General features: G+C 34.8%; 2 protein-coding genes and 1 long non-coding RNA gene across 5 annotated transcripts; 1 reads left to right on the top strand and 2 right to left on the bottom strand.

Moving 5' to 3' along the window:
- Nucleotides 1–99: 99 nt before the first annotated feature.
- Nucleotides 100–16,212, bottom strand: LOC148919506 (uncharacterized). The gene is given in 4 exon segments (XM_089047212.1): nt 100–223; nt 12,771–12,998; nt 13,000–13,532; nt 16,147–16,212. Coding segments are annotated over 4 exon segments (951 nt in total).
- On the bottom strand, nt 3,885–6,502 carry LOC103333003 (uncharacterized). Its single transcript, XR_514191.2, has 5 exons — nt 6,371–6,502; nt 5,813–6,208; nt 4,780–5,039; nt 4,351–4,618; nt 3,885–4,087 (listed from the first exon to the last, which is right to left on the bottom strand). It is a non-coding gene; the product is annotated as an uncharacterized LOC103333003 (long non-coding RNA).
- A 2,337-nt stretch (nt 16,213–18,549) lies between the features above and the next one.
- LOC103333004 (putative WD repeat-containing protein C2A9.03) lies at nt 18,550–24,531 on the top strand. 3 transcript variants are annotated; one of them, XM_008235801.3, is made up of 10 exons: nt 18,550–18,803; nt 18,994–19,144; nt 19,235–19,402; nt 19,630–19,716; nt 22,770–22,904; nt 22,994–23,104; nt 23,223–23,314; nt 23,386–23,491; nt 23,584–23,670; nt 23,761–24,531. In XM_008235801.3, the coding sequence occupies exons 2-10, from the start codon at nt 18,998–19,000 to the stop codon at nt 24,172–24,174; spliced, it is 1,347 nt and encodes a 448-aa protein (XP_008234023.2). In that variant the 5' UTR covers nt 18,550–18,803; nt 18,994–18,997; the 3' UTR covers nt 24,175–24,531. The 3 variants fall into 3 exon arrangements, with proteins under 3 accessions (XP_008234023.2, XP_008234022.2, XP_088901649.1); XM_008235800.3 differs by having other exon boundaries at nt 18,553–18,803; nt 19,232–19,402; XM_089045523.1 differs by lacking the exons at nt 18,550–18,803; nt 18,994–19,144; nt 19,235–19,402 and adding an exon at nt 21,515–21,565 and having other exon boundaries at nt 19,628–19,716.
- The last annotated feature ends 2,470 nt before the right edge of the window (nt 24,532–27,001 follow it).

Raw genomic sequence — 27,001 nt, 5'->3', positions numbered from 1 at the left:
TCAAACTTTCCAATAAATCAATGTGATTCATAGCCCTCTGTTTGGATGAAGAAATTGGAACCCTGAAAAACAAAGGAAAAAAAAAAATACATATGTTGCTCAACAAGGCTGTGTACTCTCCTTGACAAAACCTAAATGTGAAACCCTAAATGGAAAGCATATGATTTTGTTGAGCGAAAAATTGAGAATGGTGAGGTGTGTCAAATCACCTAGTGATGTTGATGATGAAAGAAGCTAAACATACAAGAGAAGGCAATAAGCTAGAGAGCATACTTTATAACAAGTCAAAGATTTCATTGTTACATTATAAGATATTGTTTGTGTAGATCTGCTAGAGAGCATAATGATATGTCATAAAATCCAAGTCTCATGATTTTACTATGTGGCCTATTCTCTTTTCCACAATAAAATCCAAGTCTTCAAAGTTCAAGACTTGGAAAGGTCTTTCCATTTTTTTTTTTCATTTTCTTAATTGAAAGACGGTTTGGGAAGACTTTTGGGGTTTTTTTCATTTTCTTAATTGAAAGATTGCAGTCAGAGTCTTCGTCTCTTTGGAAATTTTGTGTTGGAACTGAATGGAATGAAATCGATAGAAGTGAGAGCTTGATTGATGTTATTGGTGGATCGTCGTATGCGCTTGACAGAAGGCCAAGGAGACCTGGGAGTGGCTGTCACTTCACCTGGGTCGTTGTGGCCCTACATATATTTCAGAACAAAAGAATTATGCGACTTTACAAATATCTACATTCTAAAAAAGACTTTCAAGGAGTAACGAGTAAAGAACAGTGAAGAGTCTTTGGCAAAACATAAAAAACAGATCAGTGAAAAGTTATGGTTGAAGAACCCAAACTTACAAAGTTGCACATCTCTCTCACAAAGCCAAAGAAAACTCCCACTGACTTACTTCCTCCACTGTGGCTAGAACCGAAAACACATTATACATACAAAACGTTAAACCATCGCATTGGACCATGAAATTATTGTTTTTTTTTTCCCCTCTCACAAGGAAAAACATTTCTAAGTAACAACGGTTTGGGGTTTTCACACTGGAAGTCTCTGTCCCTTTTTTCTAAAGTTGGAATTGCAACTTTTGCATTTTCTCAAAGCATGATTAACCCTGGAAGTGTGCTAGCCAGACAGAGGAAATGGTGTAGTCCTGTCACGAGTCACGACTAGAACAATTCAAACAAAACATGCTTCTTGCTTTGCTTTACTGGAAAAATTAATCCACTCCAGCTGTCCCCAACAAATCTGAAGAGGAATAACTCGTCAATGTAATTTCATCCACGCCATTCATTTCCATCCTTCTTTTTATTCTTTCTTCCTGACCTAAGTCATCACGTGAAGAATAAGTTTCAAAGTAATGATAGTTGTATACATGTTAGTCCCATTTCCTAAATTTTAATGAGTGTATTTTTACTCACCACTTTAACTAAAGGTATATCATCATTACATTTCTCAACACTTGACATGTGTCTATGGGTATAATTATAGTTGGTTCCACAAATACAAATCAAAGAGTTAACTATGGTTATGCCCATAGATACATATCAAGTGTTGAGAATAGTGGTTAGGATACACCTTGTGTTAAAATGGTGATAAAAAATATTTTCAAATTTTGATAACATTGGTGACATTCTAAATTTTGATTCAAGCGCTTTGACTTTCACGCACTGTTTGTGTCATAATCTGCACTTTTATCCAGGTTTAGTCCCTGGTGAATTTATTATGAGCTAACTTGTGGCTTATATGACATGATTTCATGAGCATTCCACAAGTGATTAGCCTAAAATCTTGAATGTGTTTTAAACCCTAAACCCTTCAAAGTAATGATAGTTGTATACATTTTACTCCAATTTACTATTCAAAATTTTGATTTAACATTTGTGACATCCTAAGGGCTCGTTTGATAACCATTTTAGCTTTCAATTTTAATTTGTAAAAAATTAAAAATATGAAACTTGTTTCGTAATTGTTTTCAATTTTCAAATAAAAGATTAATTGAAAATTGTTTATAAGTTGTTCTATAATTGTTTTCAGTTTTCAGTGAAAGTTGGAAATGAGGATGAAATTGTCGTTTATTGATTTGATTTACTGTACACAGGAATAGGCATGCGTAATTGGTGGTTTGATTTGTTGTTTATTGGATAAATTCATTTGATTATTGTGCTCCTCGGATGCCACTACCCATAATTAATAGTCAACTTAATTTTTTAATTTATCAACACAAAATACACGGTTATTTGGAGTGTTAAAAAAAAAAAGGCTAAAGTTTTGAAATTTCCCTGAACTTGTACATAACTTTCCTTTTGCCCATTATTTTTTTATTTGAGAAAATTCAGGATACAAACATTTTTTTTAGTCAATCTCCCCCCCTAGTGCTAAATTTCCTCACATTCCAACTATTTTACAGTTAAAAGATACCATGTGGGCACTATGAGGGCAAACTGGTCAATTTATATCTTATAAATAATTAAAAACTGAAAAATAAAATTACAAAAACATATGCACAAAAAATAAAATAATTATAATAAAAATAGAGAGAACACTTTCTTTGTTGTTCGAAATATTGTTTCTCACTATGTTATGATCTAGAAAAAATAGGTATTAGATATAATTATCCTTACTAATTAGTATTTGAGACAAATAGTATTTTGGTTTTGGTTTTAATAACTAGGAATTGAATTTTGTTTTGGATTTGGCCAAAGTGGAGGCCCAAATTTGTTGGCGGTTATATTAATTACTGAAATGACAATTATACCTTTTTTGTTCTCTCTCTCTCTCTCTCTCTCTCTCTCTCTCTACAGCAAGGACGACCACATCGCCACAATCCAAGATCGAGAGACCGATCTGCAATGGAATTCTCAAGCTGCTTGACTCGCGGCTCATCCCTTCGACATTCACCGGCACCTCCAAGGTCTTCTAGCTCAAGATGAAGGTCATCACTCGAAGCTTGTCACAAATTCTATTTAGTGGCCAATGTCAACTATCAGTCACTACAACACAAAGAATCAGTGGCTATCCCTGTCTAGTCATTAATAAAAACGCTATTAGAGACCACAACTTTGGTCACTAAGGCTATCTCCAGTCATAGGGCTAAATGTAGTCCAGAGCTAAAAATTTAGCCCTTCAAAATATTAATTTTTTAAAGAATAGTGTAGGGCTAAATTTTTCCATCTCCAGCCATGCAGGGCTATATTTTATAATCCTTCATATTTTATTATTTTAAAAAAGGGAGTGGAGAGTGCTTTAATGATTGGTTGTTGAAAAGCACATGGATGGGAACCACTATAAATTTAGCCTAGGCCAAAGCTATGCTACATTTGGCCTGTTGGAGGCTAAAGGGCCAAATGTGCCCTCCAAATTTAATAAAATTTTATGGAGTTTCACTAAAACACCCAAAATGGAGGTTGAAATTATAAAAAAACCCAACACCCAAAACACTTTATAAACACACCCAAAACTCATCATTACACACACTCAAAATCCATTTATAAACACACCCAAAAAGTTGACTTTGGGGTTGATTTTGGGTGTGTTTCTATGTTTAAATAGTGCTTGAGTTTTTTTATAAATACATGTCTAGGATTGGGTTTATTTATAAATTTGTAAAATTTTATTTAACCCATAGTTGGAGATGAGTTTTGCATTAATTTAGGGCTATATTTAGGATATAGCCCATGGCTAAAGATGGCCTAAAGGGCTTAAAATTTAGTCCCCAAAGGATGCATTTTGGTCACTGAAGCTGGGTCACGTGCCCACATAGTGACCTCTTGGTCACTAATGTATTTCAAAAAAATTGTAATTAATTATGTTTACCTCTCCATGTTCTTTATTTATTGTATTACAATATGAAATCACAATTAATTTCTTTTAATCAGTGCTGTAGATAAAATTTATAGCATTAAATAATTCATTGGATTCAAAAGGTATCCATATATCTAACATTCTTCCAACAAATTCAGAAGATGTCTCAAAAACAAAATGCTACATATTTAAGTTCAACCTAAATGTCAAATGATTCCCAAAAACAAATAACATAAGATTCATCACTAGTAGATTGTCTTCTGCCCTTTATCCATCAAACCTGCATCAAACAAAGAATAATGTCAGTTCTTACTTGGGATGCACTCAACAGGGAATTAACTAAATGCAAGAATAATTAAACTCAAGATCTAGCTAGCACATCTCTAATTAATTAGTTGCTTGAAATTTATCTGTCACTTGTCTGAAGTAACTGGAAATTAGGAACTCATTGATGATGTAGAGGATAACTGGAAATTAGGAAATTAGTATATTGGTGCAGTTTGCAAAAATTGTATTGTAGTAAGATGAGAGTTATAAGCTAACCTCATTGATGATGAAGTCGAGGATAACTGCTCCAGCAATCTTTTTACTAGTGCATCTGTCTCATTCTGCCTTGTCAATAAACCTCCTAACTGATACTTTTGTGCATCGGAATTCTCCTTCATTTCAAATAACTCATTTGCTAGAAGCATACATTGTTTCTCTGCATCATTAGCCCTTTTAGTTGCCTCATCTGCCCTCCTTTTAGCCTCCTCAACTGTTGCATGGCTGTATTGTCCGGCTTCAAATGTTTTGGGTTCCGAACCTGCTCCTAAGCCATGTATATAACCCGACATAGGTGGACCAACAACGTTAGAAAGAACTGAGTCATATATTTCATCATCAGACATCAATTTAACATAACATATACATCATGTTTATGTACAATAAGATCAAAGGATCTGAAAAAGCTCAAAAGCAATAAAGACTTACAAAAGCATTCTTGGCATCTTCGCCAACCCATGTTGTTTTCTTTGTGCTAAATCGAGTGAGCTGAAACAAGTCAATGCGGCTAGGTTCTTCAACAGCACATGGACGACTGGTTCTCAGGTCATGTACACCCGAGTCATAGCTCTCCTGGTCATTCAAGTCAGAGTCTCCAGATCATCCTCAGTTTCAGTATCTTCACTCTGTTCCTCAATACCAGCTATTTCAGGTGGGTTTTCCTTTCATAGGAAATTCATCATCAACTCCTACATACAAACATTACAAGGATTAAATAACATGCAGTGTAGAGAAAGCTAACAAACAAGGACAAGACAAAAGGTCAAGCTGGCTTGCGCTTATACATGTTGTTTATTAAGTTAACCTGACAATAAAAGAGCATAAACACAATGGTGGATAGTAAAACATGTTACTTGTAAATTTCTTGAATAAATTTCTTAAATAAATGACATTCAGAAAAGAGCATACATATAAATTATACTGCCAAATAATATCTCCAGAAAGTTACATTGCTATCAATTAAACGTAAATGTAGCTCAGCTGTGAATCCAACTTGGTTGAGCTTTATATTTTTCTTAAGCACAAAGTGTTGACATACCTCATCAAACAAGCATAAAAAAAACAAAAAACAAAAAATGAATTCCTTAATGAGTTACAGAGGACGGCAGGGCCTTCTTTTTTTTTTTTTTTTTTTTTTCTCTTTTTCTTTTGCTAAGTAAAGAAGTCGACAACATATGGAGTAGCTGATTCCTAGAGTACACCCTCAAAAGGAGTACTTGACTCCTAGAGGCGCGTAGGAACCTTATAAACCAAAATTCAGATCCTAAGCTTAGATCTGGCTGAATGGAGCATGACACAGCTAATAAGTGAATACAAGAGCCAAAACAATAAATACTGGGGCACCAAAAGTCACCGCCTTATGTACTCTTAATACTGGGGCCACAAAATTTCTTTTAATTACATACAGTAAGTACACACTAACACACTGAAATTGAATTCAGGACTTTGAGAAGAGTGTTACCTTTGTTTATATGCAGCAGCAACAGATTTACTAGATGACCCTAGCGTCATTAACAATTTATCATATATGGATGGCTCTTTATAAACCATTTCGTCTTCAGAGAACACACTGTTAGATTCTTCCTTTGGTAGTTCCCCTGTATTGGAAAAAGTACCCTGATCTTGAATATTCCAATAATTACGCATCAACATCAACTAAATATCGAAACTCCCTTCTGATAGTAATTGGATGCAAACCCTCAATAGTACAACAGGAATCAAACTAACAGTGATGATCTTAAGTACTCATTTTAAGGAACAAACTCAGCCCACAAACAGCTAAAATTGGTATGATTTCGAGATGATTTCGAGAATACGATCTCACTAGCCTCAAGGTCGTTTCTCAAAATCGAAACATCTGCAACACAGATTAGGAAGTTAGGGCATCAAGCTTTTTGGAATCACACCTCAAAATCGAAATTCAAAGAGAAATCAAAACTAAAATCAAAATTGAACCTAAAATCAAACTCTGCCTGAGTACCAAACGAAAACCTAGCTGATTTAAGGACACAAAATCTACCTCGCTCTAATCTCTCGCTCTGATCGCGCGCTCGCTCAGATCTCTCGCTCTGGTCTCGCGTCGTTTTCTTTTCTTTTTTATGCGATGAGCGTGTTTTGAAAAAGAAAAATCTAAATTTAAAAAACGTTAATTGGTCACTGATGTATTAAATAACACAAGTAAGGCTACTTTAGCATTTGTGTTGGTCACTAACTTTCTAAGTTAAGCTGTTTCAATGACTAATTTAAATATTGGTCAGAAAATTTAGTCATTAAAAATTAAAAAACATGCCTCAATCAATTTACTGACCATGTAGTATTATTGGTTATTAACTTCACTGTATTTGTGATCATTATTCATGTAGTCACAAGGAAATTGGTTATTATTGACCTTTTTTCTTGTAGTGTAATGACCTAATAGTACTGAATAATGCTTCAAGCTATTCTTATCAATAAACAAAAATAGAGGAAAAACAATTTTAAAAATAAAAAATAAAAAATCACAGTGTCTATGTTTGGGTGAAACACAAGACATTTCTAATCAATTTTCCGTTTTATATTCAAATAATATTAAAAATCCTCCATGCATGCTCGGGTGGTATAAGTTTCTTTTTTTAATCTCCTATACATATGTTCTACCTCACCAGATGCCCTCTCTACTAGGACATATATATACAGAGAGCTTCCATTGAGGGATCCTCAAATAAGCTTATTTGAGGGACACCCTTTGTAGGGCCCATTCCGGATTGTATTTCACTAATCCAAACCGTCTATTTTGTAGATACACATTCAAAGATCATCTCTACAAAAAATCATTTGAATCCGATATCATTTGACCATTCAATTGAGTTATTGAAAATTTTAGTACTTTCTTGAAGCACCGTGTTCATTGATTTTGTAGGACCCAATTAGATGTCGAAACGGTTTCCGATTTGTCTAATTTTTTGTAAGGATGATCTATGAATGAAGACCTAAAAAATAGATGGTTTGGATCATTGGAAAAAAAACTGTAGGGTACCCTAAAGGGCGTCCCTCAAATAAAATTATTTGAGGATCCTCAATGATGTATATATATATATATATATATATATATATATATATATGCAGGTTGTCCTTCAAATTTGAGTTACTTTTTTTATTTCAACTTATTGGTCTGCTGTGTAGACTTAATTGGATTTTGTTTTGATCTAATAATATTATTATGGATTATATGTTACAAAGAACATGATTGTTAAAAATAGAGAATTGAGTAAATAATGTCGCAATGTTGGTCAATAGGTGCAATTGAAGTGAAGAAACCTAGAACAAGGGTCTTAATTCAAGACCAACCAAGATTCAAGAGAGACATATATTAAACCCTCAATCAAGATTCAAGAGTCTTAATTCAAGACCAACCAAGAAATGAAAATCTCATACAAACTTCAAGTCAAATGGAAATCAAATCTCATATAGACTTTTACAACAAATGAAGCCTAATACAAACAAAACAAACAATCAATCAAGAGTTCAAGTTCAAGACATGTCAAATTACAAAGCAAGAACAGAAATCTCACATAGGCTTTTAGAAAACAAATGAAGCCAAATTAAATTAGGATTAATAAAACTAATTTACTGTTCGGTACGGTATGACACCAACCAGGATCACAAATATGCAACCGATGTCGTGTCAAACAGTAACGGGATGACACGGTATCATCCCGTTTAAACACCAAACGGGAACGGCACAAGATTGGCATGGTTTCGGGATGGTTTTGGTATTCCAGTTTTGATGCCCACCCCTAGAAGTGAGAGGGTCATTGATGGCTTGTTTTGTCGTTTATTGGATAAATTCATTTGATTATTGTGCTCCTCCGACTACCGATAATTAATTGTCAACTTAATTTTTTTAATTCATCCCCAATTCCCGTTGATTCCTGCCATTGATGTTCAATAAAAGGCTATGTGAAGCCTTTGATTATTCCTTGTGCCAAAGTCAACTTAATTTGTATGAGAGCCTGTTGCTTGTGCTCTTGATTAAGTTGTGTAAGAACTGATTCTTACACCTCAAATTAATAGTCAACTTAATTTTTTTATTTATCAACACAAAATACATCAGTAATTTATTTGCTTGCTTGCTTTGTAGTTGAATGAAACCTATTTCTTCAGATTTATTTATTTTTTTTTTAAAAAAAAATTCAGTTATTCTCCTTGAACTTTTACATAACTTTCATTTTACCCATTGTTTTTTCATTTGAGAAAATTCAGGTTACAAACATTTTTTTTAGTCAATCTACCCTCTAGTGCTAAATTTCCTTACATTCCAACTATTTTACAGTTAAAAGATACCATGTGGGCACTTTGAGGGCAAATTGGTCAATTTGTATCTTATAAATAATTAAAAACTGAAAAATAAAATAAATAAAAAAACTTATAACAAAAATAGAGAGAATAATAACGTTTTTGTGTGTGGGTATATTAGAGTAATATTATGCATAGATCTGGTGTTAACATGGCTTGGAATGTTTTCAAGTTCTACTTAGTCATAAAATGACGAAATTTTGTATCCTTAATTTCAAAATAAAATAATTATAGAGCAAAATGAAAATTAGGTACAAATTCAAGAGGGATTTCAATAGCCGGGGTTGAGGTTGTTGCTCTATCTGCGGCGTGTTTTTTTTTTTTTGTTTTTTTTTTTTAGCTTTGTACATTTTTATTTTTTCTTATTTGGATTGTAAATTTCTCTAACTAAAAAATATTAGAACCTTGACACATTGAAATATAGGAAATCAGCACACGGTTATCTCTATATATCTTCAGTCAAAGTCTTTGTCTGTTATCTGTAATGATAGAATTGGAAAGTTTGCATGTTCTTGCTGAACTTTAGTGAAATGAGGTTGATACTTGAATGCCGTTTTCTCCTATCTATTATTACACCCCATGAGTCAAGAACAAGATTTCTTATTAAATGAGCCAATCAACTCAATGCACATGACAGGAAAACTAATTCGATTTTTTTTTTTTTAGCATGCACAACTTTCTCATAGACTTTTCTCTAATCAAGGGGTTCCTCGACTTTGATGTTTTTGGGAGAAAAACATATTAGAATTACTGAAATTAAATTGATGGAAAGTGAGAAGTTACTATTTGCGTGGCATAGGGGTTCAAAAGTGTTGGAATTTTAAAAGGATTTAAAAATTTAACCGTTTTATTTAATTAATTATTTTGGTTGGTTTATTTTATTTATTGTAGGCGTTATAAATATTTAATATTCATGTTTTATTTCTGGTTGGTGAATACCTTAATTTTTTGGTTGGTGAACTTTTATGGTTGGTGAAGGTTACATGTTTTGGATGCCTATAAAAGGCCACTCCTCCTTCACATTTGATACACACAGTACACTATTAGAATATCATATATCACATTCTGATTCTCTTCTTTTCTATTTTTACATATATTCTCTACTTTATATTATTATTATTTTGGGCAATGGTTATGTGACTTGGATACCTATATCTGTCTATAAACGTGCTCATAGCTGATCTTGAGTTTGTGTACAAGGGATCGTATCTTGGAGTCTTGTAGACCGTTAGTACTTGCACGTAGGGAGGCTACAAAGGCTTTAGGACATCGTCTTCACCGTACCAAACTCACCTTCTTACTTATTATTTATTTTCCTTTTATTTCCCTATTATTTTGTTTTCTTCAATTTCATTATACCTTCAAAGCTTTTCAATTTGTTTATATGTTATTTATAATATAAATATTTTGTATTTGGCTTTACGGAAAGAGGAAAACTATTATTTTTTATAACAATGTCCCACCTGAATGCTTCACTATGTCATATGGTATATCATAGGTAACAAGCTTCAACAAATGCAGCCTCTCCGAATAGAAAGATACTGAGAAGGGTTTTGGTCATGAATGGTCCTTGAATTTTTCAAAAGTCCTCATTTAAATTCTCAAACTTTCCAATCAATCAATGTGATCCTTAACCCTCTGTTTGGATGAAGAAATTGAAACCCTGAAGAACAAAGGAAAAAAAAAATACATATGTTGCTCAACAAAGTTGTGTACTCTCCTTGATGAAACGTAAATATGAAACCTTGAATGGAAAGCAGATGATTTTGTTGAGCAAAAATTTGAGTTCTAGGACGAAATTGAGCTATATTTTGATGTAATAAGTTGGTCAGGTGATGATATGTGACCAATTTTAATAAAGTTTGTTGGAATGTGACAACAAAGACCAAATTGATGTGAGACTAAAATATAAAGGACCTACTGATTGATTTGAACGTTTGAGGATTAAAATAAGAACTTTTAAAACATAGCACCTGTAATAAAAACCCATGCTGAGAAACTTGTTAGACGAGGTTGTGGATTGACATTCATGCCAACGTATTATCGTCACAACAAGAGAGAAGACTTCCCCTGCTTCTTGATGCCAAAGCTAGCTATCCATATGTTACTGCAGTGGCGACCCAATTAGTTGAGTCCAAGTTCCAGAGACTAAAACACATGCCTCATTTAGAATCCGGCAAAATGTTCTTGCTTGTATGTTCCCAGTGTACAATTTATTCCAACTCCCTATTCCATTTGTTTGGCTGGTCATCTTCAAGTCCAAAGCTGTTCCCAGTTTTAACTGAATGCTTTAAGTTATGAGTTTGTTGTATTTTGAGTGTACGTTCACTATTTTTATTTTTTAATTGTTGAGGAATCACTATTCTTTACATTAAAACAGAGCACTGCGAGTGAAGTTTTAACTGAATGCTCGACAGGGTTGGGCTAATAGCATCTTATTCATATTCTTTTAGGTGGCAAAACATACATACATTACGAAAAACATTTCTAAATACCGATAACCCTTATTAAAGCGTAAGCCAAAAGACAGACGTGGGCATGAAATATATTACAATAATCTAAACATCTAAGAAGAATTAGAACAAGGCAGACTCGAATGAAAAGCAGCATATGTCCTGACAGGCAGTGAAACCATCAAGAGCAAGCAATTCACCACATGTAGTCATATGTAATTATGGCTTTGACAAATGCAGCCTCTGAGTTGATGACAGGAGCTGAGAAACTTTCTTCATTGTTGGACGACACTGCGGACTGGGATTCAAGGATGCAAACGCTATGTTCAAAAGAGAGATGTGTTGGTCTAGAAGATCCGAAATTGGCATTTCAAGTTCCCAGGTACATTTGTCTCCGGGTAGCCCAATTGTTTTTCTTTTTAATATATATTAATATTTTCAAAAAAACATTTGGATAACTTTTAGGTTTCTCAAAATAACATTGGAACATGTGAAATTCCACTTCTTAATATTTCGAATTTTTCTTTAGAAGTGAATGTTGCCTTAGCCTTAGATTTTAAATTTTTTACATTGAAGTTTAAATTGATATTATATATGTATATATGTAAAGTAAAAGACAGAAAATAGTGAAGCATTCAAAATACCAAAAAATGTCATCTTTTTTATAGAGGAAGTAGTAAATTTTCATTAAAATTATGAAATGTTACAAACTCGAGCGAACAAATGTGGCCTCATTAAAATCTTGTCCAGGAAAATCCAGTGGGAAAAAAACATGGGACGAAGGAAAAAGAGTGACACATGCTCCATAAAGGCTACAAACAAAAACTCATGACAACTCTAGAATATTAGCGTCAGCTTGAAGAAACACATTGAGCCATGGAGAACCCTCTTCAAGCCAAGCATCTATGGACAACCTACTTAAAGCAAACTTAGCAAGTCTATCAGCCCCCATATTACACAATCTGGGAACAAAGACAAAAGAAAGAGAATCAAAATTTCTAGATAACATATGGGGATAATCCCCCCAACAACCCCAAAAGCCTCATTGCTAGAGACGATGTCGTTAATGGCAATCTTCACATCTATCTCAACCACTAAATGATTTGACGAAAGGTCCAGCATATGAATTTGGGTTGTGTTGCCTATCTCAAGTGGTATGCTACCAGAAAGGTTGTTTCCTGCCATTAGTATGGTTTTTAGCTTTGGGCATTGTCCCCAGTTGTGTGAGATTTCTCCATACAAGTTGTTGTGGCATATATTCATAAAATCAAGATTCAGATAAAGACCGAAATCTTCATATATATTACCCGTCAATTGGTTTCGGTCAAGACGGACTCTCATTAAGCCCGTGCAATTTTTCAAGCTTTTGGGGATTGGACCAATCAAATAGTTTGTTTGTACTGACAAGTACAAATATTTGGGGCAAATAACCAGACAATTGGTTTTTGTGGGCTTAATGCCTTATGGGCTTTTAACTTGTTGCTGGTTCTTTTGCATTTTATTTGGGCCTTTAGCCTTTTCACTTTTTTGTTCAGCTCAGTTGGTTGGGTCTCACTTTTTGGTGTATTGTTATATCCTTTTGTGAGTTTTTAATGAAATCCACTTCCGACCAAAAATTAAATTAAATAAAAAAATAAACCAGACAATTGGTTTGTATCCAACGCAAGTTCAATCAAATTCTTGAGATTCTCTAACTCTTGGGGAATGGAATCGGGAAGTTGGTTATCGCCTAGGAATAAGATCTCCAAGTTGCTCAAGTTAGCAAATGAGGCTAGAATTGAACTATTGAGTTGATTCTCGCCCAATTCTAGATCTACAAGAGATTCTAAGTTTTATATCTTTTTGGGAATCAAACCAGAAAGTGTTTAGCTTTATTAAGTTACCAATATTTGGAGGGATGAAACCATTTAAATTATTGTAGGAAAACTCTAGATCTTCAAGAGATTTCAAATTCCCTATCTCCTTTGGAATCAAAATAGAAAGTTGATTAGAATTGAAGTACAAAGTGTTTAGGTTTATTAAGTTACCAAAATTTGGAGGAATGAGACCACTTAAATTGTTGTAGCCCAACTCTTGATCTACAAGAGATTTCAAGTTCCCAATCTCCTTGGGAATCAAACCAAAAAGTTGATTGTTATTCAAGTACAAAGTGTTTAGCTTTATTAAGTTACCAATATTTGGAGGGATGTGACCACTTAAATTGTTATAGGACAACGATATATTTACAAGAGATTTCAAGTTCCCTATCTCATTGGGAATCAAACTAGGAAGTTTATTGTTATTCAAGTACAAAGTGTTTAGCTTTATTAAGTTACCAATATTTGGAGGGATGACACCACTTAAATTGTTGTTGGACAACACTAGATATACAACAAATTTCAAGTTTCCTATCTCCTTGGGAATCAAACCAGAAGTTGATTGGAATGCAAGTACAAAGTGTGTAGGTTTATTAAGTTATCAATATTTTGAGGGATAATACATGAATTTTGTGTGTATTATTGAAAATTTTGTAAAAAAATAAGTGTATTAAACATGAAAAATACATATGTTCGTGTACAATACAAGTACTAAACGTGAAAATGCTAAACTCTTTATACATGTAATAACTCTAGAAAAGTAAAAACTCAAAAGAGGACAATATAGACTCGGGTAATGACCTAATAGTATTAAATAATGCTCCAAGCTACTCTTATCAATAAACAAAAATAGAGGAAAAACAATTTTTTTAAAATAAAAAAAAATCAGAGTGTCTATGTTTGGGTGAAACACAAGACATTTCTAATCAATTTTCCGTTTTATATTCAAATAATATTAAAAATCCTCCATGCATGCTCGGGTAGTATAAGTTTCTTTTTTTAATCGCCTATACATATGTTCTACCTCACCAGATGCCCTCTCTACTAGGACATATATATATGTATATATATATATATATATATGCAGGTTGTCCTTCAAATTTGAGTTACTTTTTTTATTTCAACTTATTGGTCTGCTGTGTAGACTTAATTGGATTTTGTTTTGATCTGATAATATTATTATGGATTATATGTTACAAAGAACATGATTGTTAAAAATAGAGAATTGAGTAAATAATGTCGCAATGTTGGTCAATAGGTGCAATTGAAGTGAAGAAACCTAGAACAAGGGGCAGGTGTTGATAAATGACAAATTATATTTGATTATACATCTATCACACAAAATTGATCTATATCATGCCCACACGCATGCACTTATAAAAATGTTACTCTTTTCTTGCTCAATAGCCTTACGGGTAAAAAGTTGCTTTCTTATTTTGGACAGGAATTGTTGGAATTCTTTTTGGCTCAGAAGAATTACATTGCTGAATTGTTTGATATTAATCTGTTACCTATGATTTTACCTTTTTCTATCTATGTATTCTTGAAGTTTGAGAGAGAGCCTCTTGGTGTGCTTTTAATCTAGACTCCGCTAATATCCAATGGGTTGTGTTGGTAATTAATGTCCGCATGTATTTTATATTACTTCTTCCTACTTTCTTCCTTGTTTATAATAACATCTGCACAATAACAACGTGCGGACATTCGGATGAGAGAATAACTATATGTATATAATATGCAGCTAATCTCATTACATGACTGAAAATGGAGCTAATTAATCGAGTGACATACACAAATACAAATACAAACACAATTCAAAATGCTCTATACACAGTGGCGAATTCACATTGGGATTATAAAAAAAAACGCCTTGGAATGTCAGAATCTAGCCATGGACTCCACCAGCGACCCCTTGGCCATCATCTTAGCAACCCATTGGCCATCATCTTAGCGACCCCTTGTGTGCATGTAAGAGCACCTCCACCCCAAAAGGCAAGGCAAGGGTACCACTATTCACGTGAATAGTGGTAGCCTTGCCTTTTTTAGTTCCACCCCAAAAGGCAAGGGCAAGGGCAAGAAAAAAAAATTATGCAACAAAATATAAACAATTTAGAAATGCAAGAAATAAAATAATTATGCAAGAAAAATATAAATATAAAAGAAAATATAAAAAATTTACAAATGCAAGGAAAAAAAATGATTGCAATTTACAAATATTGGAAGGAGAAGAGTTTGTATGAGGATTTGGTGTGGAAAGTGAATAAAATTGTTATGTATTTATAAGGAAAACATCCATAATTTTTTGGTACTTTTTTTAAAAAAAATTTGAAATTTTTTTTTTTCAATTTTTTTTCAATTTTTTTGGATTTTTTTTCGCTCGCTAACGTCAACGCTTTTGGTCTGAAGCCCAAGCAAAATCTGCCCGTGGGCTTGCCCAGGCTGATGGGACCCAGAGTTTGCCCGGGCTCATTTGACTGCGCTGGAGTTGGATTTGGGCTGGCAGGGGGCCTGTTGCCCTGGCAAGGCTTGTGAGCTGGAGGTATTCTAAGGTGCTCAATGAAAGTCCAATGTGGGCTTGCCTTGACTTGGATTTTTTTTTGGGTTGCAGGGGCAGTGAAGAAGATGATGTCGTGGAAGTTGCCCCAGCTTATTCCTCATTTTAGTTAAAACTCACCGTTTCACTAACTTGTAGGTTTTTTAAAAAGTTTGGGCCATGTATAATGATAAAGAAGTATGGCCCAAAGTTTTATTAATAACTTGTAGGTCTTTAAAAGAAGTATGCCCAAATTTTTATTAATAAAATACTTTTAACCTTTTACCTTAGCGATATATTTAACTATTATGTTAGTACAATAAAAATTAATAAATACATTATTTTAATGAGATTTTCTATTTAAACCTCACACTTCTCTTAGTTCACCCCATGTTCTAAGTTCACCCCAACTTTTAATTTAAATTTTCACAATTTCTAAGTAAACCCCATTATCTTCCCAAACTACCCTTAAATACACCCAAAGCTAAAAAATAAGAAATAAAAGATATTTTCTATTTAAACCCCACAAAGAAGGACCACTGTTCTTTTTTGCTGTTGGTTTGGCGCACTACATAGTTTTATTCGTAACGCTCTATCAGCGACTTCCAACTAATGAGACAGTAATCCCAAAGGACCTCCATCCTGTATTCTTTCTGTTTGTTGCAGCACCAAGTGTAGCTTCCATGGCATGGGCAAAAATCCAAGGCTCCTTTGATTACAGTTCACGGATTGCTTACTTCATTGCCTTGTTCTTTTATCTCTCACTGGCAAGTATAACCTGAACTAAGTTGCATTACTACTTAAGAACTGGCTTGGTGTTATCGCTAATTGTTCTTTTAACGTTTTTCCTGATTGCACAGGTAGTCCGGGTTAACTTTTTCCGAGGATTTAAGTACGATATCACTTTCATTTCTCTGAACTGAATCTACCGTTTGTAGTTTTGTATAGGAATATTTTTTTTCTGACATTCAGTTAGATTTGGTTCTATAGGTTTTCTATGGCATGGTGGGTATATACTTTTCCAATGACTGGTGCTGCCAGTGTAACCATCAGGTACTCAAATGAAGTCACAAATGTGGTAACAAAAGCTCTGGCTGTTACACTCTCTCTCATTGCCACAATCACAGTCATTGCTCTTTTCATAACAACCATCTTGCATGGCTTGGTGCTCGGAAACCTCTTCCCCAATGACATTGCAACTGCCATCAGTGACAGAAAGCCAAAGCAAATAATGTGATGCAATGCAATGGGATGAGTGAAAGCTACAGGTTTAGAGAATTCCATGAATATCAGTCAAGCAATGGAAAAGGAGGAGAGTGTTCGTGGGCTGTTCACAAAAACAGCGGCATCCAAAACAGGGTATGTATGTAGGCCTTTCTGTTCTTGCAAATATTGACATCCGTAATTAGGATCTTCCCTCCCTGCTGTGATGGCTGCCTACACTGACATTCGTTCCTTCTCTACTGAATCAAACAATCAAACCCAAATTGACTTGGACTTCTTGATTAGGACCCCCCCTGCCCTTTCTCTTTGTAGAAAACAAGGTCTCTTTGTAGTAGTCTGGCATAGGATGTAGAAGAGTTTGTATTTTTTTAAACTTAATTTGAAGAGTTGTGGGGTGTGTGGGGTGTGTGGAGTGTGTGTATAGATGTACTAGGATTAAGTATTAAGTTTGATGACTTCTTTTGTCATTTTACACAATAATAAAACTTACAACTTAATGATTTAAGTATTGGGGTGAACTTAGAGAAGTATGAGGTTTAAATAGAAAAAATCTATTTTAATTGCCAAATAAGTGTCATACTCATATCTTAATTTTTGGAGATTTGAATGAAAGTACTATCTTTTTGCTTTTTAATGTTATTTTTTTCCTAAAATTTTGTTACACGTTTACACTGTGACCCCTTAACTCAGGAATCCTGAGTCCGCCATTGTTTATACGTCAACCCTTGAACAATATTTCTAGATATGTCACTACATATAATGGGACTGTCTTTTGTACTATACTTAATTAAAAAGAATTTAAATTTAATGTGGATTATCGTTTGATTGAATTTGTATCATTACGTCTCACTTTATCGTGATATATAATATGATTCTCTCCACCAAATTAAAGAGTAAAAAGTAAATAAAAACTTACAAAGAATGAAAAAACATAAAATAAATAAAAAATCTCAATGACTTTTAAAATTCGGAACTAAATATGATAAAAGGGGTGGTCAGGGGAAATGAGTTGTACCTGAGACCAAAAAGGTTAAAAACGACCCATTGATTTTGGAAGCAATATTAAGCAAACCATACTGATTAGTGGTTAGTGATAAGAGATTGCCGACAACCTCATCCAAACCAAAATCTCCATGGTGGGCCCGCGTGACTGTAGTGGCAGTGGGACCCTGACCACACCGACCTTTTAACAAAAAGAAAGCGGTGTACGAACCCTTCAACTAACCAGACCAGGACAACAAAACGACCCCGTTTCTTCTTTAACGTCGTTAGCGAAGTTTAACGTATGCGTAGCGGAAAGAGAGGTAAGTGGGACCCGTCAGCTGCGAGTGCCACGTGGTGGTAGCTGGGTCTGCCAAGGCTGTGACGCTCGCGCTGTGAGCTTACCACGTGGACTCCGTAGGTTGTTTCCGGTGGGCTCCATCTCATTTTGGATTTGCATTAGTGGCAGGGCAGGGACCCAGTTGTATTTTTAATGGCGGTAGGGTTAACTGTCGAAGTGACTGCCTGACAGCTGTCAGTCTCTGTGGCAGGGAAGTCGTCGCGCGACAGCGCAGCCAAACCGTAGCCGACCTCCTGTTGCAGTTGGTGGAAAATAGACCATGCAGTTTTCTTAAAAAGATTTTTTTTTTTATAAATTTTTTTTTATATTCTCCCAGTGGGAGCATATCAAATCATAATTTAAAATAGGGAAATAGAATGGTAACAAACATTTTTAAAATAAAAAATAAAATCTTTTAAAAAATATACAATGGCATTGTGGCAATTTACTTGCTCGCCGGCACCTTCCAGCTTACTCTTCCGGGTCCTACTGTTTCTCTCTCTCTCTCTTCTGATAAGACTATAAGTAGAGCGTCATGGTTGGAGCGTTCCTCGCACTTTTGTCAAACCTCGCTCCAGATTCCTCCTCTTTTCACTTTTTCAATATTTTAGATTCCTCTCATTCTCTCTCACACGCCAACAAAAACGCTTACTTTTTCTGTTTGTTTCTTGGGAAAACTCTACACACACTGTTTTTCTCACCAGTCCAACTGATTTCTCCCCGAATTCAAGGTATTTACTTTGGTTTTGTTTTCATTTTTTAGCTTCGTGCTGTATAAATTGATCTATATACACAGCCATTGTTCATTGGTTATCGGATTGGTGTTTTAATTTGTAATTCTGAAAGTTCAATTTGAAATTGAGAAATTAAAAGCTGAAAAATTAATGGTGTGAGGTTCTGGGTTCTGTGTGTTGTGTGAAGGTTGATGGCGCAGTTTCAGAACGACGAGCTGGAGTATGTCGTCGATGACTACTTCGACGTCGCTGAGTTCGAAGACAACGACGCTTTTGCTGAGAACCAGCTCCGTGGGAGCCAAGATGCCGACTCAGACTTTGAGGACGACTTTGATGAGGTAATTGAGCTCTGTTTTTTTCCTGTTGAATTTGGTAATTCTATACCATTTAAACAACCAAAGGAGTGATATTTGGTGAATTTGCAGCAGAGCAAGGTGAAGACTGATACTTCAGCTATGGAAGCTAGAAACGGGAAAGACATACAGGGAATTCCATGGGAGAGGCTTAACTTCACCAGAGATAAGTATCGTGAGACACGATTGAAGCAGTACAAGAATTACGAGAGCCTCTCTCGCCCTCGTCAAGACCTCGAAAAGGTTTCTACTTTGTACTCTTCACTCTTTTTGTAGGCCTCTGCTTCTGTGTTCTGTATTTTTCGGGTTTAGAAATGCCTTGTTGGTCTTCAAGGCTTGATCTTTACATATGTTTTGATGTCGGTCCTTTGTGAAGCGAAATTATTTTACCCATTATAGCGGCTAGATCAATTTTGTTTTTGTTGTAAGTTTTGTGAATCTTCTCGTTGCTGAACATACTATTTTGACAGGAGTGCTTGCAAGTAGAGATGGGGAAGACCTTCTATGACTTTCACTACAATACAAGGATTGTCAAGTCTACAATTGTCCATTTCCAGGTAGAGATTTTGTGCTTTCTTCTATATACTATTTCAAATGTTTTCAAAGAAAATTGGTTTATGACTTTATTTGAAGACATAGGAATATTTTGATGTTGAGTTCATATAAACCTTTACTTCCCTGTTTTTATTTTTTCAAAACTTCATCCATGTGTAATGGTGCAACATTTGCATATTTTTCATCTTCATATTCATTTAGCAATCATTTGGATACATTAAGTTCTTAAAACTACTATTGATATTCATATTTGCATGCATTCATTCGATTATTCAAGGGCATTGCTCATCATAATATCCTAGCTATTTTTGTCACTTATTGAAGGCATGCTGTGTGTATAAAGTTTATATCCTTTTGAATTTTGTGCCTTGCTGCTGGATATAAGATTTCATTTATAGCTGTTTTTTAATGTAGTTATATGCATATTATTAGTTTGGTAGTTTTGCAGGTCTTGTAAAAATGTTTTATCCTTTATGATGGATATCTTAATTTGTGATTATGGTTCTGTGCCTCAACCATTCACTGGAAGGTATGGAGTTCATAATGGTTCTGTCTTTGTTGGGCCCTATTTTAGATCTTGTATCATCTGAGATGTAATTGGCGTACTTCATGAACCTAAACTAAGGTTCTGCTTAAACTGTAGGCAACAGGTGAACATCTTATTGTCAAGATAGTTTATTGCTGTTTAACTTAAATAAAAACAGAATCAATTTCGACCAAATCAGTTTTATATAATTTAGGTCACCCCTTCTTGGTCTACTTTTTTTCCCCTATAATTATAGTAGTTTGTAATAAGGATAACCTTGTTCTGAGGGCATTTTTCTGCAGTTGAATCCTTTCAGAAAATTAATTGCACCTTTTATGGAAGGATTAATTTCGATGAGTGTCAGATCAATATATTCTGTGCACTGGCCTAAGGCCAAAAATGTTTTTGAACTGCTAAATGCCGCAAATAATGGCATCAAACTGGGTTGTATTCAGTAGATCCCTTTTAGCAGACATATAAAGGCTACTTTCTATATACTTTGATCTGCTTGTATAATTTTTTTATTAATTAAATTGTCATGATTCAAAGGTACATTATTGACTATTTTGTCTGTTCCACAAAGAGATTCTTGAATGCCTATTTTGGGGGGTTTGAATGCGTAATGGCTATGGTACGATTTGGTATCTCAGAGATACGGAACCTGGTGTTAATGCTGATATATCGTCTAGTGATATGAACCTTCTTTTTCAAAATAATGAGGCATGTCCAGACACACACACCCACCTGTGCACATATACACGCTGCTGTGTATTCTGCATTACTGATGTCAAAGATTTTCTCATTATGCAGCCGCTATAATTGAAAGTAAGATGTATGTAGCTGTTATACCTTTTTGGTGATATAGGAGCTAAAATGTCAGTTCTATCAACAACTAACCCTTAACTAAGGTATACTTGTGTAAGATTAGTTGTGAACAGTTGAGCACCTGTCACCTGCACTGCATTTTATGGTTGATGTTCAAACTTAAGATGAATTGGATCCCCTCGCTTTTTGTATCTTACATAGTTAACAGTGGTTACTCATACAATTCAAATATTTTTGTAAATGGTTCATGTGCATTTTGTGCCTTGATTTTCCGCATGCCATTTCTTTTGCATATTGCGTAGTCATTGTTATTTTTGAATGTTAGTTAGTTATCCTTGTATTTTTTATTTGTGGTGGTAAATATATTGCTTCTGTTGACTGCTGACAATAATATTTCACTTTAACCCATCTCTTGCATTTAGGCCTGCTATTGCTCTCTTTTATTTCAGCTTTTAAAGCAGGGTGGAACTTAGAGCTGCTGGCGCGACGTTGTTTATATGGTATGATAGGAAAATATCTGAGCATTTAAGAGGCCACTGTAGCAAGTAGTGGCAGTACTTCTGATCCTACGGGGCCCGATTTACACAGTCCTTGCTCTCTTAGACTTTGAATTCTTTCTAGAGTTGTCAGAGACATACAGGGCCTTCACATTTGCTTTAATTTGGCATTCATCATACAGGGTCATCACATTTGCATTTCTTTGACATTTATTTATTGTCATCCAAAGTTTATGTTGATGTGGTTACATACTATCTGCTGGTATATTTTGTTATGGTGGTTTGCATTGCTACTTTTCAAGTATATATGCTGTCTGTCTCTTTGTGATTAAGAATGTCATTGGATTGGTCATAATAATTTGTTCTGCCATATTTTGTTGGTTTTTTCTTTCGCTGTGAGGGTCAAAGAGTGATCATTGTGTTTCATTTACCTGTACTTTCTTAATGGTTGGATGCACTTGCCTTGGCTGATGTGGTTGTCATGTTAATCCCAAAATTTATTTGCCCAGTGACCTGTTTGTAGTCTTGCCTAAGTGGAAATTTATTCAAATGCCTTTGTCTCATACCCGGAGAAGTGCATATGCATGGGATGTCTCCATGTCACTACCCATCACTTCAGGGCCTTAGAGTTAACTTTGTCTTCCAACTTACAAAAACTTTTACCGGCCTGGAGTGATATATGTATATATTTAATTTTGGTTTTTTTTTTTCCCATGGGGTTTGGGGTTCTTCCGGTCTATGAAAAGTAAATGCTAAATGATGCATGGTTTTTATATATTGGCCACTGACCTATAAGCACTACATTAATGATTTTAGTTTTTATGGGTACCTATGTATCAACTCAGACAAAATGGCTTATATACTTTGGCTTCAGTTCATTAGGTACTCAGTTGCAACAAGATTTTGAGTAGAAAAGAATTGTACACAATGTTAAAGATTATAGCACAATTATAATCCAGGAATAAAATAAAGCATAATCTCTGAAAGACACTCTAGGGAGAAGACAAAATAGAAAAGTACTTTGTAATTAGCTGATACCTCCGACACTTGTTTTATGTAACTTCTACAGCTTTTTATACCGTTAGTTCATATTTGTCATATGGCATACACAGACATGGGGTTGTTTTAATATTCTTATTTGCTTTCTTGGATAGCGGAATGTTGTTACTAAGATGTCCGTCTACTTGGTTTCTTTCTCCTTGTGCAGCTGAGGAATTTGTTATGGGCCACATCAAAGCACGATGTATACCTTATGCAGAACTTTTCAGTAATGCACTGGTCCTCTTTGCTCAGGAGAGGGAAAGAAGTACTCAATGTATCAAAACCAATTGTGCCTACTGAGGTATGAAACATTTGGTTTTTTAAATCAGGTTTCATTGCTGAAATCCGGACTAAAAAAAATGTCTGATTTAAGTTGGTATTTTCTTTCAGAAACGACCTGGGTTGTTGGCTCAGCCACTCTCTAGAGTGCAGATAAGCACTATGGCTGTTAAGGAAAACTTATTGGTTGTTGGGGGCTTCCAAGGCGAGCTCATCTGTAAGGTATGGAAATGTTCAGATAAATGTGTATGGAAATGTTCAAATAAAATGCTCGTTTGTGTACTGAATCTGTCGTAGCACTTTTCTCCCAATGTTGATATTTTTCTTTTATGTTGGGCAGCACATCAATCAACCTGGAGTTGCTTTCTGCTCAAAAGTAACAACAGATGACAATGCCATCACAAATGCAGTGGACATTTTCCAAAGCCCTACGTAAGTCCTCTGCCATAAACAATATAGGTTGTTTGACTTGGAAGGAGTATAAATGAACTTTTTCTGTGTAGTGGGTCAATGAGGGTAATGGCTGCAAACAACGATGCTCAAGTTAGAGTTTTTGATGTCCAAAATTTTGCTTGCCTAAATCAATTCTCCTTTGATTGGTCTGTAAATGTAAGTACCCTCTACAAAAACCGTTATTTATGGTGCCAATCTGTCTTTTCTATATTCCTCATGTTTGCTTATTTCGTTATGGTTCTTGGCAGAACACATCTGTTAGTCCAGACGGTAAGCTGGTTGCAGTTCTTGGTGATAGTGCAGACTGCTTGATTGCTGATGCCCAGTCTGGAAAAGTAAGTCGCATTATTTTTTTGCTGCCGATTTATTTGGTTTTATCCAAACCACATGAAGTGTTCTGATCTATTATTACCTACTCGACATAGGCCATTGGAAACCTCAAAGGACACTTAGACTATTCCTTTTCCTCTGCATGGCACCCGAACGGACAAATTTTGGCTACTGGGAATCAAGACACTACTTGTAGGTTATGGGACATAAGGAACCTCTCAGAGTCCCTCACTGTGTTGAAGGGAAGGATGGGAGCAATAAGAGCCATTAAGTTCAGCTCCGATGGCCGGTTCATGGCCATGGCTGAGCCAGCAGACTTTGTTCACATCATGGATACCCAGTCCGGGTACATCAAGGGACAAGAGATTGATCTGTTTGGTGAGATTGCCGGGATATCCTTTAGCCCCGACACTGAAGCTCTGTTTGTTGGGATCGCCGATCGCACATATGGTAGCGTATTAGAGTTCAACAAGACGCATCACAACCAATATCTAGAAGCAGTGTTCTAGTGGAGCTTCTCCACGTCCAGCACCCGTGTGAAGATGGAGGTGTATTTTTAGCTGAGGTTTTCTTAACTAACCGTGTTTGCAAATACTATTGGGGACTTCGAACTCAAGGGTCCCTCCGTAATTATAATAGTAAGATAGATCCAGAGTTTTTTTTTTTTTTTTGGGGTGGGGGAAGAAGAGAAAAAAAAACATGGTGTTGGCGTTTTGCTCTCTTAATTGTGGTTTGGGTGCCTATTTCTGTGAAGTATTTTTTGAGTAAGCAGAAATGGAGAACAACTTCTGGTCTTGTAAAGGTCATTCCGTTCAATGTGTATATTGAAAACAGATATGGTTTATTCAATATTTTGTTCGTTAAAATTCTTGAACCATTGATCTTTTGCTCTTGTCATGTCTTGTTGGTTTCAGTCCTATTTTGTAGCCAAACTAAAGATTGTAAAAACGTGTAATATAAAATTTTCAATCTTAGTCCGGCATTACATGTAACGAGGATGCAGTATTACGCATTGCCATGTTGAAAAATTGTATTGTCATATCCGAAAGTTAAAACATATTGCAAGTGATTGAGTCGAAATAACGTCACGGTATCTCCACTACCACCAAATATAGGTCCATTGACTGGTTTCTTTAATTTGATTTGGAACTGTCATGAAAAGGATCTGAGAATGTTCTGGGTGCAATTGCGTCCCGCTCATTATAGATATCGTAGGCAGTTTCCATTCAAAGCTCCCCTCATTTAATATATATATATGTAGAAATTCGTTTTGTATTCGGTAGGTTTGAAAGTTAGAATTGAACTTGAAGGTAGCTGGATTTAGAGCGGTTGGTGCAACAGAAAACTAAGATAATATTAAATGGAGGGGCTGAGGATGCAGATTTTGGTGAATATAGAAAATTAAATGAAGTCAAGTGTTGAATGAATATGGTAGATGAAATCTAGAAGATGGAGGGACTGTTGCCTGTCTTAGTTGGCATGGTTAAAACCTCCTTTTGAGTTATGATAAAACGCTCTGTAAAGAAATTGAGTCATTGGGGTATTTGATTAAGGATTTTTAGGTAGGATCCGTGTATTTAATGATTGTTTATGTGTAAGTAAATACTGGAGAAATCATGAATGAAAATCATTCACTTTCTTCTCATTCTCATTACTTGTAAATAAACGTGACATATGTGTGTGTGAATTCCCTTTTCTTTTTTGGCTTTGTTTTTTAATCAGTGTCAACACTTTCAGTCAGGGAACGGAGCGATTGTGCCCAGAAAAGAAAACGGAAAACAATGAGAGACACATACTAATAATAGAGGTAAGTGGGTTTTTGTTTGAGTTGGGCCAAGAGTCTAACCCAAATACTTATAAATTGGATTCTGTTTGCCTGGTTTAGCTAAGACAAACACTGTTTTTCATATTATCTACTCTCGCACATACAAAATAAATAAATTTAAAAAGTTCATGAATTCTTCTCTTTCGTTCTCATCTCCTTTCACTTTCGTTATTTTAAATTTAAAAAAAAAGGTCGAATTTTAATATTAAAAAATGTGTTATTGGGGTTTTTATTTATTTACTTAATTACATTAAAAGTTGATGCATAATGAGTGCTAAATAAACATAAAACCACAAAGACGAATCCCCTATCCACAATATTATAAAAAGGGATAAAAATAATATCCTCGTAACAATCTCTAAGAAGTATGCAGATGAAATACGCAAAATTGTACTATACAATTTAGGTGGCATGTTGCCTACCTATTTACCTCATGAGAAGAGTTGGTCCCTCACTCCCAGGGACTAGGCAATGCAAGTCTACAAATCATTATTATATTATTTATTTTTATCTTTTACATTTACTATTATATTTTATAGAAAGTATGTGAGAGAGTAGATATAATATTTTATCATAAAAAGTAAGTGAGGCTCAATATACCTCTTCACTTTGAAGTATGCAATATTACCTTGTTGAGGAGAGTATATATATGTTGCCTACCCATTTGACTCTTCCCTTAGAGCATGAAAATGCTGATATGGCAAGACAAATGAGGTTTGAATACTCTTTTGCATCTTCCATTGGAGATGCTAGAGGACTATGATCGATCCAATCTTTTTGAAAATCTTAAGAGATATTTCCAAACACCTTTGTTAGGTTTACTTATAGGCATTGAAATTTGACCCTACCAAGTGCCAAATTCATAACAAAAGAATTTAGGTTATGAAATAAAGTAGGATTCTAAGAGAAAAAAGAAGTATACAAGAAGTGAGAATTTAGTTGCGGTACACTCTCTAGTTGTATTTTTGTGAAGAATTAAAAACAACATTATCATTCCCTCTTTCACAAGAGTGTAAAATTGTAACTATCAAATGTAAATATAGCGTTACTCAATTTTAAAGATGAACACACAAGTTCATCATCAATCTTTTAGAGCTATGTATCTTCAAGTCACTGAATTCGTTCAATAATTTTGTTCCTTGAGTAATGTAATAGTAGCATTTGATTTGTTCGAAGATGAACTCATTTCAAACTTTATGAATTTCTAGGATATCAAATATCAGTAGATATGCATATTTACACGTCATTTGGTGAATAAAATTAATAAGCTAGTAACAGTTTTCTTCTTGAATGACCAACATAGTTTGAAAAGGGAGAAGAAAAAAATTCGAATAAGAACAAAAGAAATTGGAAAGATTGAACAGAAAGAAAATTCAGAAGACTTTGGGAATTCCATCTGCTCGCTTTTATGCAACATTCCAACAGAGGCCCTAAAAACTTTTCATTGTTTTAACATTACTTTTGATAGGTTGGGCATCATAAGTCTTCATCATGCTCACACTAGGGTTTTT

This window comes from Prunus mume, linkage group LG2 (genome assembly GCF_029339155.1).
Source record: "Prunus mume cultivar Tortuosa linkage group LG2, ASM2933915v1, whole genome shotgun sequence".
Lineage (NCBI taxonomy): Eukaryota > Viridiplantae > Streptophyta > Magnoliopsida > Rosales > Rosaceae > Prunus > Prunus mume.
This window is presented reverse-complemented; position numbering and strand designations above follow the sequence as displayed.